We start from the raw sequence: 17786 nt of genomic DNA on the forward strand, positions 1-17786 counted from the left end.
AAGGTGGTGATAATTCCTTTGGAAACACTATCTGTGCTAATGGAATAGAAACTACTGAAGCTTAACATTGATGCATGAACCCCAAAACCATGTTGAATGAAACTCTGTTGCAGTATATAGTAATGCTGCTTAACTTTGTTGACCATTGAAAACAGTACTGTTCCAGCACTCATTTACTGTTGCAAGATACAGCAACTGATTTGTTTACATAACTTGTGATTAGAATGTTTCTAGTACAAGTTCTGTACTGCAAATAGTGGTGCAGCAAGTGGACCTGCAAATGTTTCTGAACCAGCAATTTTGAATATGGTCAGAAATTGAACTGAGGCCCTTTTTGCCTGTGAAAGATGTGAAAGATCCCATGGCGGTATTTGAAGAAGGAGCAGTGTTCCAGTCAACATTCATTTCTCAACTCCACCAGAAACAGATGAACTTGTCATTCATCTCATTTCATGCTTGAGGGGTCATGCTATGCACAAATTGGTTAACGCATTTATCATTTGGGGGTCGGGGGGGTGGAGTAATTTGTAGTTATGGAGTGATTTTAGAATGTTCTGAGAACATATCTAGACTCTATAAAATTAATGACGTGTCTGTCCTTATTGTACATCTGGAAAAAAAATACTGATTTTTAAAAGAATATTTATTTGTAATGTGTTAGCTTTTGTTAACCAAAAGGTTTCCTAGTTATGTGTATATTGACACTTTTTGCTCAGTTGAGACATCTCAAATTTGGTTTGTCTTCAACTGCTAATTTCATGTTTGTGTTATCACTCAGATTTGTGCCACAAAAGTATAGTTAATGACTTTCCAAATAATCTGTATTGCAGAAAGTTAGTGAAGAAAGGCCCAAAGCTCTTAAGATAGAATTGTGTATATTTGAAACAATTTTGTCGTTTTTAGTTTGAAAATAATTAATGGTTAGGATATATAAATATTAATGGCAGATTTCTGCAGCTCAATGGATGTTTAGTCTACTTGTGAATTTAAATAAACCCAGCTTAACCAGTATTTCTTTAAAATCGCTCAAGATTTGCTTGCTTTTTTAAAGTCAAACTGTACTTGTATGAGGTGTTAATGAGCAGTTGCTCCTTTTCATGAATTTTGTGTAGACATAGTTATTTTTCTGTCTTTATTAGTTCATTGATGTATGTAATAATAAATATATTGTATTGAAAAGGTGAAGTGTAAGTAAATTGCTTACGTGTTGTGCTTATATATTTTTTAATTGCATTGATTGGATGAATTGTGTGAACAAAAGTAAAATGGGTCAAAGTGATAGTGAAATTTCACTGATATTAATTATCTGTACAATGGTATGAATTGCTGCAAATATTCCAGTATTATGTTGCAATATCTACATTTTGCACTTCCTTTGCTGAGGGAAAGTTCACATTGGGATCAAATAAATGATATTACTGTATCCAATGCAGGATATTTCATAAACTAGTCCAGGAGGCACTTTAGGTATTTCATTATAGTGTTTTATATGGTTCCAGACCTGTTTGAAATGCTTATACAGTACAGTTGGACTTCTCTAGTCCGGCACCCTAGGGATTTGACCTGTGCTAGAGCAGAGAATTTTCAAAACCACGGGAGGTCACTGCAGCCACTATATCTGACATCTGATAGCATCACCATGAGTTAGAAGATAAAGGCTGGCTAATACAAAATCAGCAAAAAGAATAAATCATTTATTTACACTTCTTTAGCAGTCACGTGAAAGCACTCCAAATAGAAATCTCTAGATGGCATTTTAACCTCCTCACGAATTGCAGAAAACCCTTTCTTTTTCGGCTGTTTATACCAGAAAAGATGAAAAGCTGAGTTCAAAGTGAAAGCAAGTGATTCTCATTCAAATCCGAGCAATTTCTGTATAAAACATTGTATCATTAACATCCAGACGATCACATTTCAAAGACAAAGCAAAATCAGTGCATGAACCATATTGAAAGCTACATTCCAATAATATTGGACTGACCATATTACAAGGTAATAGAGGAATCCCTTTTTTGTCGACAGCTCTCGGGCTCCTGTGTGTGTGCTGGAAGCCTGTGGGTGGCTCTCTCAACCGAACACAATGGCTGACTGACAGCCATTCCAGCCGATCGCTGATCAAACCTTTTAAAAAAAAATAAACCCCCCTCTCCCTCAGGCCCAACTACGGATGTTTCCGAATGAGAGAGTCCCAGACTGGAGAGGTACAATCTGTAGTAGAATAGGATGGCCCCTCCTTCTCTCTCATATATTTCAGCATAGCTAGTTAAGAAAAATGGGAATTCTTGCTTCAAAGAAAATGGGGCAGAAATCCCTGCCTCCCCAGGTCCGTACGGAGTGTGTACGGACCCGGGAAGGCATCGCAAAAGCCGGTTTTCGCCACGCTCTATCTGTCTATCTCTATCTCTATCTGTCAAGCTCTAGCTTGGACATTCGCATGAGCAAGATTGCGGTATTTACCCATCTCTTGCCCAGCGAATGTCCTGAAAACTCTTTATTGCTTACTTTTACCAGCGTAAGAGTTTTAAAACAACCTTTAATGTTAAAAACCTTGCCCACTAAGGTAAGTTTATTTCTAACACTAATTACAAAACTTTAAAAAAATCAGAAAAATATTTTTTTTCTAAGACATTTATTAATTTCAATTAATTTTAATTGTGAGGTGTGTTTTTTATTTTTTATTGTGTTTAGTATGTTTTTTTCTTATTAATAGCAATGATAACTTGTAGATATGGAGTTCTCATTGCTATTAATGAGAATACTTTACCTGATTGGTTGCTGCACTGTCTGCGTTAGAACCTGGAGGATGGGAGCCCGCTCCGCAGCGCGGGAAGAGAAGGCCTTCCCACCGGAATCTCAGCCGCCTCGGGGACCACCAGGTAAATTCGTAAAAATTCTCCGGTCGGAGGCGTTCGTTCGAAAGAAGCCTCTGACCAGAATTTCAGGGCCAATAAGTCTTATGCCATTGTTGAATATGTGGCTAATCTCACCAACCTCCTGCATTTTCCACTCAGCCCACCCACCACTACCCCCTTGGACTCTGCCAGTGGATTAATAATCACTGCCCCCTCCTCATTTCCTTCCAGAATGTCTGTACAGTAGTGGACAAGGCCCTTGCCATCTGCAATCTTATTGTGGAAATTACATTGATATCCTGGCTTTAACTGAAACGTGACTCTCAGGTGACGATACTTTGCCACTTAGCAAAGCCTCCCTGCTTGGCTATACTTTACACCACCTGCCTTGCCCAGACTTCTGTGGCAGCAGTGTGGCTCATCATCAAATCACATCTTGGTCAATTGCTATACTCTCACACCATGTTTGACCCATCTCATCTCTCAAAATCCCTGCTTTATACTGCCCCCTAGCCTCATTTGTTCAAATGTTCCTCTCCCCTCTTGCGGTGCAGGCTCAAAGGGCCGAATGGCCTACTCCTGCACCTATTTTCTACTTTCTATGTTTAGCCTCAACTCTGAGATATCCAAACTCCTTTCCTTTCACAGCCTCTGCACTGAGCTACTCCTGATCCCTGGTTATTTCAATCTCCTCTTGCCTTCTCTCTGAATTCATTGCCCTCCTGTTCTATTTAAACTTCTCCCTCCATGTAAACTCTCCAAACCTATATCCACAGTAACACTCTTGGCCTTGCCCCTCAACTTGTAACCTCCTCCAGCCCTAAAATGCTCCTCTGATTTTGCTCCCTTGTGCATTCCTCAAGTCTACCTTTTTTGGCCATGACTTCAGTCAATTAGGCTTCATGTTCCAGGTTTCCCCCTCTAACCCTCTCCATCTCTCTCCTCCTTTAAGACTCTCTTTAACACCTCCTTATTTGATCGAACTTTTGGTCACTACTATTATAGTATCATACCTTTTGGCTCGGTGTCCATTTTTGATTGTGCCTCTATGTGAAGGTCTTTCCAGCGGCGACCTCCAGTGACGTCCCCCGGTGACCTCCGAAGTCCCCCGGCGCCCTCGACCTGGACCTGGCTATCTGGCCTCCACCCCTCCACTCCCCCCCCCCCCCTCCCCCCTCCAGCGGCGATTGGAACACCTCCAGCGGCGGCAGATGGGCATCTCCTCCACGACAGAGTCTGGGCCTCCTCATTGACAGCTGGACCTCCCGTGGCCACAGACGACCTCCTCCTCAACGACGACTGGGTCCCCCTCTCCCACATCGACGACCTGGCCTCTTCTCCACCTCCAACACGTGGTGAATTCCATGGCTGTGACCCCCCCTGCCCTCCTACCCTTAACCCCGGTGGGCCACTGACCCTCCCAATGCCTGCCCCCAACCAGGCCTCAGATCACCTACTACCAAGGGCGCTACCCAGTGCCAAGCCTGTGGCCAACATCTCGCCGTAGGCAACTAGGCCCATATAGCAGTGCCTGGTCTCCAGTCGTCTTGGACCCCCTTGCCACTGGATCAAGACCTCGCTCAGCTAAACCCGTGTGGTAGCCAGTGTGCAACGACCACCCCACGTTAATAGAACTCAGCACAGGCATCTTCCACTCCGTTAACATGAAGTTCAGGACCTGGAATGTCAGGACCCTCATGGATAACCCCAACAGTGACAGGCCGGAACGCTACACTGCCATAGTTGCCCGGGAACTTAGACGCTTTGATATCGACATCGCCGCCCTAAGCAAGACTCGGCAGGCAGGGGAAGGCCAGCTCAAGGAGCAAGGTGAAGATTACACCACCTTCTGGATAGGGAAACCAGAAGAAGAACGTCGCCTCCACGGAGTCGGCTTTGCCATCAAAAACGAGCTGGTTGACTGCCTCAAAGACTACCCTGTGGGGCTAACGAACGCCTCATGACTCTTCAACTCGCCTTATCCCGGAACCAGTGTGCCACAGTCATCAGTGCGTACGCCCCGACACTCGATGCAACTGATGAGGCCAAAGAAGGTTTTTACACCAACCTCAAAAAATCCCTGTCTTGCGTCCCCGCGGGCAACAAACTGATCCTCCTCGGTGACATCAATGCCAGGGTTGGCAAGGACATAGACCTCTTGGGGGGGGCGTGATTGGCAGAGAGGGATAAGGGAAAACCAACTCCAGTGCTACCTTACTCCTGACAGAATGTCTAGAGCACGAACTTGTCATCACCAACACCTTGTTCCACCAGAGGGACAAATACAAGGCATCGTGGCAACACCTCGCTCCAAGCACTGGCACCTGCTCGACTATGTCATCGTCCGAGCCAGGGATAGCAAGGATGTGCGCATTGTTGTGTATGTAGCACACAAATCACTGACTCCACACGGTCTGGTGTAAGTCTAACTGCTGTGACCTTCGTCCTTTATTGTTCAGCTCCAGAGTGCCTCCCAGGTGTGGTGGTCAGCCTTATATAGCCTTTGTTACAGGTACTACCAGGGTTTCCCACCGCAGCGCCCTCTGTGGTGTGGCATAGTACTTACAATACATTTAAGGTACTGGGATGATACACACATCATTACATATCATCACCTCCCCCCACCCCCCCCCCCCACCCCACCTGGACGCAGGACAACGATACACACATCATTACATAACATCACACTTGTCCAACGGAAGGCAGGTGGGCATAGACAGTGCGTGAGTATGGTACATTTTATCTGGTACATTGACTGGTAGCGGAACCTTGATTTCCTTGTTAGCCGTTATCATTAATTGTACTTCATCCATTATTTTACACAAATACAGTGGCCATTCAGCATAAAAAAGAGTAATTCTTATTATAAAGTCACTATCTCACATTAACATAGCTCATTTTAGACTCGCTCTGCCAAACAGAAGTCCTTTGTGGGGAACACCTCTTTGTAAGGCCCTTTTAAGACTCCCGGGTGCATTTCCTTTTTAAGGCGCCATCTTTGATGCAGGAGGATTCCACGAGGCTTCTCCTTGGGCGGCGCCATCTTTGATGCTCTGCAGCTCCGACACGATGCCGCCGCCATCTTCTTCTCCGCCGCTCCGGATGCCCTCCGCCGTCGCAGCCTCTGCTCCCCTCCGCTGCCACCTGACTTGCCGCCTCTCCTGCGGCCGTCGTGGTCTCTCCAGCGGCCACACTTGCCGCGTCCCCCGCGGCCTCCGTAGCCCCCGACCTCCAGCTGCTGCCGACGCTAACAGCTCCTCGGCGGGGCTCTTCCGATCCGCCGGCCCCTCTGTGCAGGGCTGCTTGCCTGTGGGGGCTGGGGCTGCAGGGTCTCTGTGTGAGGTCCGGGGCTGGGACTTGCCTGTGGGGGCTGGGGCTGCAGGATCTCTGTGTGAGGTCCGGGCCTGGGACTTGCCTGTGGGTGGATTGAGGCTGCAGCTCCAGCTCGGTCGGCGCTGCTCTCTGGGGACCCGGGGCACGGCAGCACCCCGGGGAGCAGCAGCCTGTGGAGTGATGAAGTCTTCCCAGCTCCCACGGACCGTCCCCATCCACCTCCGGCCGAGGAATGTCGGCCCATCGCCTGCAACGACCCACAAAGATAAAGCGTGCGTCTCGTCCCGGTGGGATACCTGCACCATCGCTCTGCCGAGAACAGGTATTAGTTCCCTGGTGTAGGTACGCAGCTTCACCGTGACCGGGACCAGCTTGGGTCGTGCAGCTGGGTTAATCCACAGCCCATCAAAGTTCTCTGACTCATCAACGACGGACCCGAGCCCGTGTCCACTTCCATACTCACTGGGACTCCGTTGATTTTTACTTCACTTATCACTGGGGGCGAATCGTCGGTGCACATATACAGTCCAAGCACCTCATCATCTTCTACCTGCTCCTCGCTGAACAGTAGATCATCCCCCATCTCCTCAGCCACACGGTGAGTCTGATTTCTTTTACACATACGCTGAAGGTGGCCTTTAACGTGGCAGGTATTGCACGTATACTCCGCAAACCTGCACCGGTGAGCCCCATGGCTTCCTCCACAACACCAGCATGGTGCTGCTTGATTGGCCCCCCTCGGCGGACTCTGAGCTCCAGGATCCCGAGGTCCGTGCTCTCTGCCCCGGGCAGAGCCACGTTCTGCAGTTTTGTCCGTGGTGGGCGCTACCCTGTGGACAGTGCCTGCCGGGTTCGAGACTGTGTGGATTATTTGCTTGGTGCTACAAGTCGAGGTCTATATGCCCGGCTGGTGGCGATGGCCTTTGTCAGAGTGACTGTGGGTTCCGTGGCCAGCAGCTTGTGAAGGAGGCCCTCGTGGCCAATCCCCATAATGAAAACGTCCCGCAAAGCCTCGTCAAGGTGTGCGCCAAAATCACACGGCGCCGCGAGTCTCCTGAGGTCCGCAGCATATTTGGTGACATCCTGGCCCTCAGATCTGCAGTGATGGTAAAATTTGTATCTGGCCATGAGGATGCTCTCCTTTGGTTTCAACTGGTCACGAATGAGTTCAGTCAGCTCCTCGTATGATTTGTCCCTGGCGCTCCCAGGTGCCAGCAAATCCCTGACGAGACAGTAAACCTCATCTCCACAACTGGAGAGCAATATCGCCTTACGCTTCTCTCTCATTGCGTATGTGTCCTCCGTCAGGTCATTTGCTGTGAAGTAGTACTCGAGCCTTTCCATAAAGGCCTCCTAATCATTGCCCACGGTAAAATCCTTTAGCGAGCCCAGAGTAGCCATGGTTGCGTGGAGTTCGTCCGCTTCCTCGTTGCCAATGTGGTGTATGCAGCACACAAATCACTGACTCCACACGGTCTGGTGTAAGTCTAACTGCTGTGACCTTCGTCCTTTATTGTTCAGCTCCAGAGTGCCTCCCAGATGTGGTGGTCAGCCTTATATAGCCTTTGTTACAGGTACTACCAGGGTTTCCCACTGCAGCGCTCTCTGTGGTGTGGCATAGTACTTACAATACATTTAAGGTATTGGGATGATACACACATCAAAATCCCTGTCCTGCGTCCCCGCGGGCGATAAACTGATTCTCCTCGGTGACATCAATGCCAGGGTTGGCAAAGACATAGACCTCTTGGGGGGGCGTGATTGGCAGAGAGGGATAAGGGAAAGCCAACTCCAGTGCTACCTTACTCCTGACAGAATGTCTAGAGCACGAACTTGTCATCACCAACACCTTGTTCCGCCAGAGGGACAAATGCAAGGCATCGTGGCAACACCTCGCTCCAAGCACTGGCACCTGCTCGACTATGTCATCGTCCGAGCCAGGGATAGCAAGGATGTGCGCATCACTCATGCCATCACAGGAGCTGACGACTGCTGGACGGACCACCACCTAATCCAATCCATCATCGACATCAACATAGCCCCAAAGCGGAGGAGGCAGCAGAAGCAGTGCAGCAAAAAAGTCAATGCTGGAGCACTTAAGGACCCAGCTAAGAAAGCCCTATACAGCCAGTGCCTCACAGCTAACCTGGCATGCCTTGATGACCCCGAGACGCAGAATGCCCACAGTGGTTGGTCTACCCTCCAGGCCTCCATAACCAGTGCCTGCAAAGAGACACTCGGTTACTCAACCAGGAAACACCAGGACTGGTTTGATGAGAATGATCAGGAGATCCAAGAGCTAATAGATCGCAAGCGCAGAGCATTTCTGAGCCTTAAACAACAACCCAACACTGGAGCACCAAAGCAGCATTACAGATGGCTCAAGGCTGAGGTCCAACAAAAAACCCAGGACCTAAAGAACAGGTGGTGGATGGAAAAAGCACAGGAGATACAGTAGCTGGCCGACAACCATGAGGTGCGAGGATTCTTCATCGCAGTCGAGGCCACCTACGGGCCAAACACCCAAGGCCCCACCCTACTGCTGGCCAAGAACGGGGAAACACTCATCAAGGACACCGAGGCACTCAGGGCCTGCTGGAAAGAGCACTTCGAAGATCTCCTCAATCGAGACTCTGCCTTTGATTCGAGTGTTCTCGACTCTATCCCGCAGCATGATACCCGCAGAGAGACCCCAACACTGCACGAGGTAGAAAAAGCCATAAGTCAGCTTAAAAACAACAAGGCTACGGGTGTGGACAGAATCCCTGCTGAGGCATTGAAGTATGGCGGAGAGTCACTGTTGACGTGAATACATGACCTCATCTCTCATCTGGAGGGTGGATAGCATGCCGGCGGATTTCAGAGATGCAGTAATTGTGACCATCTTTTAAAAAGGGGACAAGTCTGACTGCGGCAACTACAGAGGAATCTCCCTGCTATCAGCCACTGGGAAAGTTGTCGCTAGAGTCCTCTTCAACCGTCTTCTTCCTGTGGCTGAGGAGCTCCTCCCGTAGTCACTGTGGATTTCGTCCCCTACAGGGCACGATGGACATGATTTTTGCAGCGTGAAAGCTACAAGAAAAATGCAGGGAACAGCGCCAGCCCTTATACATGGCCTCCTTCGACCTTACAAAGGTCTTTGACACTGTCAACCGTGAGGGTCTATGGAGCGGCGTCCTCCGTTTCGGATGCCCCCAAAAGTTCGTCACTATCCTCCGCCTCCTCCACGACGACATGCAGGCCGTGATCCTTGCCAACGGATCCATCGCAGACCCAATCCATGTCCGGACCGGAGTCAAACAGGGCTGCGGCTTTGCCCCAACCCTCTTAATCTTTCTCGCCGCCATGCTCCACCTCACAGTCAACAAGCTCCCCGCTGGAGTGGAACTAAACTACAGAACCAGTGGGAACCTGTTCAACCTGCGCCAGATCCAGGCCAGATCCAAGACCACCCCAACCTCTGTTGTCGAGCTACAGTACGCGGACGATGCCTGCGTCTGCTCACATACAGAGGCTGTACTCCAGGACATAGTCGATGTATTTGCTGAGGTGTATGAAATGCATAGGCCTGACGCTAAACATCTGTAAGACAAAGGTCTTGCATCAGCCTGTCCTCACCGCACAGCACTGCCCCCCAGTCATCAAGATCCACGGCACGGCCCTGGACACTGTGGAACACTTCCCATATCTCGGGAGCCTCCTATCAACAAGAGCAGGCATCGACGACGAGATCCAACACCGCCTCCAGTGCGTCGGTGCAGCCTTCGGCCACCTGAGGAAAAAAGTGTTTGAAGACCAGGCCCTCAAAAGTGCCACCAAGCTCATGGTCTATAGGGCTGTAGTAATACCTGCCCTCCTGTATGGCTCAGAGACATGGACCATGTACAGTAGACACCTCAAGTTGCTGGAGAAATGTCGCCAACGATATCTCCGCAAAATCCTACAAATCCCTTGGGAGGACAGGCGCACCAACATCAGTGTCTTCATTCAGGCTAACAGCCCCAGCATTGAAGCACTGACCACACTCGATCAGCTCCGCTGGGCAGGCCACAAAGTCCGCATGCCAGACACGAGACTCCTAAAGCAAGTGCTCTACTCTGAGCTCCTTCACTGCAAACGAACCAAAGATGGGCAGCGGAAACGCTACAAGGACACCCTCAAAACCTCCCTGATAAAGTGCGACATCTGCACTGACACCTGGGAGCCCTGGCCCAAGACCGCCCTAAGTGGAGGAAGTGCATTCGAGAGGGCGCTGAGCACCTCCAGTCTTGATGCCGAGAGCATGCAGAAATCAAGCGCAGATTGACTCCTTCCCTCAATGACTATCTGTCCCACCTGTGACAGAGTCTGTGGCTCTCGTATTGGACTGTTCAGCCACCAAAGAACTCACTTCAGGAGTGGAAGCAAGCCTTCCTTGATTCTGAGGGACTGCCAATGACGACGATTCTTCAGTAAAGGCACCATGTAAATGCAAATTGTTGTTGAATTCAGAATGTGAAATTTACACACACAGATATTTGATCATTTTAAACAGTACAAATTGATATTCCCATGATGTTACACTGAGAATTTAAGACGATGTGAAGTCAGATGAATTCGGGTTTAGCGGGTAGGGCTAATTGAACTATGGCCGCAGATGTCATTTCGTCTCCATTTTAAACGCAAACATTTTTTCCTTATTTTTATGTATTACTCAGATTTTATATTGGTTATAGTTAAATCGCAAAACTCTCAGCAGTTTTCAAGTAGCGAAATGGTATTTCTCTGCAGTATTGACTGAGAAGATGAAATATGTGAAATTGAGTGCTACAGTGCCACCATTGATAGGACAGTGTAATTACAGCAATTTTATGCAAACTGTTTCCATAAGAATTTATAATAGAAAAGTTTACACAAACATTATAACAGGAAACAAGGTTTTGCGTGTTCAGATGCAAATTTAAAAAAATATATTAGATTGTAAGATTATTAGAGAATTTGACTTTTGTTGTATTTGTTAACAATCCGTCAATCTGTGCAGAGGTGACCACTCAGCAGAAACTTGCTGAAACTCTTAATATGGTTATTCCACAAAAATCTATATTAATCGTAGTGTGCTAGACAGATAAATTGAAACAGAATATATTATGTATGGAAATAATTGGACAGTTCTGTGATGCACTAATATGTCAACAGACCCACAGGTCTTTGTCTCTGTATATATACTGATTCTACATGCAAATCCCCTGGGAGGATAGAAGCACCAATGTCAGTGTTCTCGATCAGACCAACATCCTCAGCATCGAAGCACTGACCATATTCGACTAGTTGCCTTAGGCGGGCCACATTGTCCGCATGCCCAACACAAGACTCCCAAAGCAAGCGCTCTACTCAGAACTCCTACACGGCAAGCAATCCCCAGGTGGCAGAGGAAACGTTTCAAAGACGCCCTCAAAACCTCCTTGATAAAGTGTAACATCGCCACTGACACCTGGGAATCCTTGGCCAAAGCGCCCTTAGTGGAGGAAGAGCATCTGGGAGGGCGCTGAGCACCTCGAGTCTCGTCGCTAAGAGCATGTAGAAAACAAGCACAGGCAGCGGAAGGAGCGTGCGGTAAACCAGACTCCCCACCCACCCTTTCCTTCAACGACTGTCTGTCCCACCTGTGACAGAGACTGTAATTTCTGTATTGGACTGTACAGTCACCTAAGAACTCACTTTTAGAGTGGAAGCAAGTCTTCCTCGATTTCGAGGGACTACCGATGATGATGACTGATTCTACAGGTTTATTTACATGTAGATTTATGTATTTATCAGTTCAGTTAGTTTTGTAGTTTATTTCCATTTTCTATCATTTGTGTCACTCATTTTTCCCTTCTTTATTCTAGCCCTGATGATATCGGCACCTGTTGGTACATACTCTTGTCTGGTTCAGTATTCATCAAGGAGTCCATGTTTCTTCCCAGAAGCAGGTATGTAGGTATAGATGCGTGTTTTCTATTGAGAATTAGTTATTTGAATATTGAATTTTATAATTGTACATGTTATGTGGCAATCAATTCCAGCATATGAAATACATTGTATATTTGTAATTTACCGTGTTTGAAATGCGGTTATTACATTTATTAGCATATGATGCATTGCTATGATAGTTAAATGCAAAGTTTTTAATAGACTGAAAAGTGATTACTTGCTTACATGTATTGTTGAAGGGCCTATCAAGGCACTTATATATTTAAATAAAATGATCTGAAAACTTTATTTTATATGAAAATAAAACAACCCCAACTGGCCTATCCTACTCTCTCACTTACCTTCCGACCCAGTACGCCCACTGGGAGCGAATCCTTCCAAACTCCTTCCAGTTACCCCTTTTGCCATTGACCTTGTGGACTCTGCCAGCATATCAACGATCACAACCCCTCTCCGCATCTTCTTCCAGAATGCCAGCTGAGTTGTGAACGAGGTCTTTGCCATCCATGACCTTCTTGTGGATGATTGTATTGATAGCAAGGCCTTGACGGAAACTTGGCTCACTGGTAATGACACCTTCCCCCTTCCAGAAGTCTCCTCACATGGCTCTACCTTCCACCACCTACCCCACCCAAATCGCCCTGGTAGCAATTAGGGCCCTTATCACTAAATCTCAATTTGTTCTTTTTCCCTGCACCTTCTTCGCACGTCTCACCTTGTTCCATTCCTCTTGCCTCTCCTTCAAAATCTTCATTCTCTACCAGTCACCCAAATATCATGTGTAGTTTCTCACTAAGATATCTTCACTGTTTTCTTCCCTCATCCTTGAGTGACTTCTCACCCTCCGACGTTTCAGCCTCCATCTCAACTCATCTTGCCCTCTTTTCTGAGTTCACCGGCTGACCTGCCTGAACATCTGTTTCCATATAAATGAGCCTACCCATAGTCGTGGCCACCTTCTTGACCTTGCCATCTCAACAAGCCTCTCTAGTTCCATTGTGTCAATCCCAGATAACACCATCGCTGATCTCTTCCTTGTATCCCTCTTCATTCACACAGCCTTCCTCCCTCCCACTTCCTTTTGTGTCTGCCCATGGAAAAAACTCTTCCCAAGTTCACTTATAACTACACTTCCAAATTGCCAACTGGCCCACCATTCACCACAACATTTCTGCAGCTACTATTCTGTTAATCACACTCTCCCCATCACCTTTGAAGCCCTTCTCCCTAGTGAAACACTTACTCTTCTCCCCCTGGCCATCCTACTTCTGCCGCCTCCACCCCACCCCCCCAAGGTGATTCATAATTAAGAACAGAAGAATTAGGAACAGGAGTAGGCCATCTAGCCCCTCGAGCCTGCTCCCCCATTCAACAAGATCATGGCTGATCTGGCCGTGGACTCAGCTCCACTTACCCGCCTGCTCCCCGTAATCCTTAATTCCCTTATTGGTTAAAAATCTATCTATCTGTGATTTGAATATATTTAATGAGCTAGCCTCAACTGCTTCCTTGGGCAGAGAATTCCACAGATTCACAACCCTCTGGGAGAAGAAATTCCTTCTCAACTCTGTTTTAAATTGGCTTCCCCGTATTTTGAGGCTGTGCCCCCTAGTTCTAGTCTCCCCGACCAGTGGAAACAACCTCTGCTTCTATCCTGTCTATCCCTTTCATTATTTTAAATGTTTCTATAAGATCACCCCTCATCCTTCTGAGCTCCCAACGAGTAAAGAACCAGTCTACTCAATCTATCATCATAAGGTAACCCCCTCATCTCCGGAATCAGCCTAGTGAATCGTCTCTATACCCCTTCCAAAGCTAGTATATCCTTCCTTAAGTAAGGTGACCAAAACTGCACGCAGTACTCCAGGTGCGGCCTCACCAATACCCTGTACAGTTGCAGCAGGACCTCCCTGCTTTTGTACTCCATCCCTCTCGCAATGAAGGCCAACATTCCATTTGCCTTCCTGATTATCTGCTGCACCTGCAAACTAACTTTTTTGGATTCATGCACAAGGACCCCCAGGTCCCTTTGCACCGCAACATGTTGTAATTTCTCCCCATTCAAATAATAATCCCTTTTACTGTTTTTTTTTCCAAGATGGATGACCTCACATTTTCCGACATTGTATTCCATCTGCCAAACCTTAGCCCATTCGCTTAACCTATCTAAATCTCTTTGCAGCCTCTCTGTGTCCTCTACACAACCCGCTTTACCACTAATCTTTGTGTCATCTGCAAATTTTGTTACACTACACTCTGTCCCCTCTTCCAGGTCATCTATATATATTGTAAACAGTTGTGGTCCCAGCACCGATCCCTGTGGCACACCACTAACCACCGATTTCCAACCTGAAAAGGACCCATTTATCCCAACTCTCTGCTTTCTGTTTCTCCAGCCAATTCTCTATCCATGCTAATACATTTCCTCTGACTCCGCGTACCTTTATCTTCTGCAGTAACCTTTTATGTGGCACCTTATTGAATGCCTTTTTGAAATCTAAATATACCACATCCATCCGTGCACCTCTATCCACCATGCTCGTTATATCCTCAAAGAATTTCAGTAAATCAGTTACACATGATTTCCCCTTCATGAATCCATGCTGCGTCTGCTTGATTGCACTATTCCTATCCAGATGTCCCGCTATTTCTTCCTTAATGATAGCTTCAAGCATTTTCCCCACTACAGATGTTATAACTAACCGGCCTATAGTTACCTGCCTTTTGTCTGCCCCCTTTTTTAAACAGGGGCATTACATTAGCTGCTTTCCAATCCGATGGCACATCCCCAGAGTCCAGAGAATTTTGGTAGATTATAACAAATGCATCTGCTATAACTTCCACCATCTCTTTTAATACCCTGGGGTGCATTTCATCAGGACCAGGGGACTTGTCTACCTTGAGTCCCATTAGCCTGTCCAGCATTACCCCCCTAGTGATAGTGATTATCTCAAGATCCTCCCTTCCCACATTCCCGTGACCAGCAATTTTTGGCATGGTTTTTGTGTCTTCCACTGTGAAGACCGAAGCAAAATAAATGTTTAAGGTCTCAGTCATTTCCACATTTCCCATCATTAAATCCCCCTTCTCATCTTCTAAGGGACCAACATTTACTTTAGTCACTCTTTTCCGTGTTATATATCGGTAAAAGCTTTTACTATTTGTTTTTATGTTTTGCGCAAGTTTACTTTCGTAATCTATCTTCCCCTTCTTTATTGCTTTCTTAGTCATTCTTTGCTGTCGTTTAAAATTTTCTCAATCTTCTAGTTTCCCACTAACTTTGGCCACCTTATACGCATTGGTTTTTAATTTGATACTCTCCTTTATTTCCTTGGTTATCCATGGCTGGTTATCCCTTCTCTTACCGCCCTTCTTTTTCACTGGAATATATTTTTGTTGAGCACTATCAAAGAGCTCCTTAAAAGTCCTCCACTGTTCCTCAATTGTGCCACCATTTAGTCTGTGTTACCAGTCTACTTTAGCCAATTCTGCCCTCATCCCACTGTAGTCCCCTTTGTTTAAGCATAGTACGCTCGTTTGAGACATTACTTCCTCACCCTCAATCTGTATTACAAATTCAACCATACTGTGATCACTCATTCCGAGAGGATCTTTTACTAAGAGATCGTTTATTATTCCTATCTCATTGCACAGGACCAGATCTAAGATAGCTTGCTCCCTTGTAGGTTCTGTAACATACTGTTCAAAGAAACAATCCCTTATGCATTCTATGAATTCCTCCTCAAGGCTACCCCGTGCGATTTGATTTGACCAATCGATATGTAGGTTAAAATCCCCCATGATTACTGCCGTTCCTTTTTCACATGCCTCCTTTATTCCCCTGATTATTGTCCGCCCCACCATGAAGTTATTATTTGGGGGCCTATAAACTACGCCCACCAGTGACTTTTTCCTCTTACTATCTCTAATCTCCACCCACAATAATTCAACATTTTGTGCATTCGAGCCAAAATCGTCTCTCACAACTGCCCTGATAGCATCCTTTATTAACAGAGCTACCCTACCTACTTTCCCTTCTTGTCTATCTTTCCAAATTGTCAGATACCCGTGTATGTTTAATTCCCAGTCTTGGCCACCCTGCAACCACGTTTCAGTAATGGCCACCAAATCATACCCATTTGTAATGATTGTGCCGTCAACTCATTTACTTTGTTTTGAATGCTGCGTGCGTTTAGGTAAAGTGTTTTAATACTAGTTTTTAAACCATGATTTTTAGTTTTGACCCCTCCTGCAGCTCCTTTATATTCATACATATTGTCCCTTCCTATCACCTTGTGGTTTACACTTACCCCAGTGCTACTCTGCTCTGTGCCTCCTGCATTCTTTCTTGGGTTCTGTTCATCTGAGCTCTCACCCACTCTTACTAGCTCAGAGCCCTCTCCTGGGTTCCCGTCCCCCTGCCAAGCTAGTTTAAAGCCCTCCCAACCGTACTATCAAAACCACCCGCGAGAACATTGGTCCCGTCTCTGTTGAGGTGTAACCCGTCCGACTTGTACAGGTCCCATCTTCCCCAGAAGCGGTCCCAATTGTTCAGGAAACTAAAGCTCTCCCTCCTACACCAACGGGAGAGTGGAGAGCACCAGTTCCAACTGTCACAGGATGGGAGAGTGGAGAGCACCAGTTCCAACTGTTAAAGCCTCCAATTTTGCTTCCTTAAGTCCAAGGGACGCAGATTTGAACTTTATGATGGACAACTGGTTTAGCCATTCATCGCCAGATTTGGCTGGACCACATAAAGCACCATTGGGTCCTGCTCTTCTCTGCCAAAAGTGCTCACTACTCCAGGATCATCCTGGAATGCAAAGGTAACGCTGGCTTCTCTTAACCATTACCAGCCGTCAACTTAAACCTCTCTCCCTTGTCCCCTCCACTATCGCTTCCAACAATGTGTGAGGAGTTCATGGACGACTTTGCCATTAAGATTGAGAACATCCGTTCAGTTGCCACTGCCACTTTCCTCTCTTCCCCTGGTCACCAAGTCAAACTTCCCCCAGGGTTCCCCTTGAACTCGCATCTTTTTGTAGTTTCTGTCTTATCTCCTCATGCCATCTCCGAGCTCATTTTGTCTATGAGACCCTCCTCCTGTTCCCTCAACCCCATTTCTACCAAATTACTGACCACCCAACTCTCCTTCCTGTCCCAACGTTAGCTGATATTGGTAATGGTTCCTTCTCAGGTACTGTCTACCTCTCTTTCAAATCTGCCGTCATCACCCTCCCGCCTCAAAAAAAACCTCACCCTTGACCCCTCTGACTTTGCAAAGTACCACCCCATTATCAACCGTGGATCTTGATGACTGGGCGGCAGTGCTGTGCGGCGAGGACAGGCTGGTGGAGGATATTTAGCGTAAGGCCCATGCTTTCATATGCCTCAGTAAATACATCGACTGTATGCTGGAGTTCAGCCTCGTAATGTGTGCAGACACAGGCGTCGTCCGCGTACTGTAGCTCAACGACAGAGGTTGGGGTGATCTTGGACTGGCCTGGAGGCGGGGTAGGTTAAACGGCTTCCCAATGATTCTGTAGTTTAGTTTCATTCCAGCGGGGTGCTTGTTGACTGTGAGGTGGAGCATGGCAGCGCGGAAGATTGAGAAGAGGGTTGGAGCGATCCCCTGTATGTTTAATTCCC

General features: G+C 47.0%; 1 protein-coding gene across 1 annotated transcript in view; it reads left to right on the forward strand.

Moving 5' to 3' along the window:
- rapgef2b (Rap guanine nucleotide exchange factor 2b) overlaps nt 1–17786 on the forward strand; it is a 710204-nt gene that overhangs the window by 235445 nt on the left and 456973 nt on the right. The window contains exon 4 of the mRNA XM_070871784.1: nt 12053–12136. Coding sequence (XP_070727885.1) covers nt 12053–12136 — 84 coding nt within the window. The remainder of the gene's footprint in view (nt 1–12052; nt 12137–17786) is intronic.

Source organism: Pristiophorus japonicus, chromosome 2, assembly GCF_044704955.1.
Source record: "Pristiophorus japonicus isolate sPriJap1 chromosome 2, sPriJap1.hap1, whole genome shotgun sequence".
In the NCBI taxonomy this organism is placed as follows: domain Eukaryota; kingdom Metazoa; phylum Chordata; class Chondrichthyes; family Pristiophoridae; genus Pristiophorus; species Pristiophorus japonicus.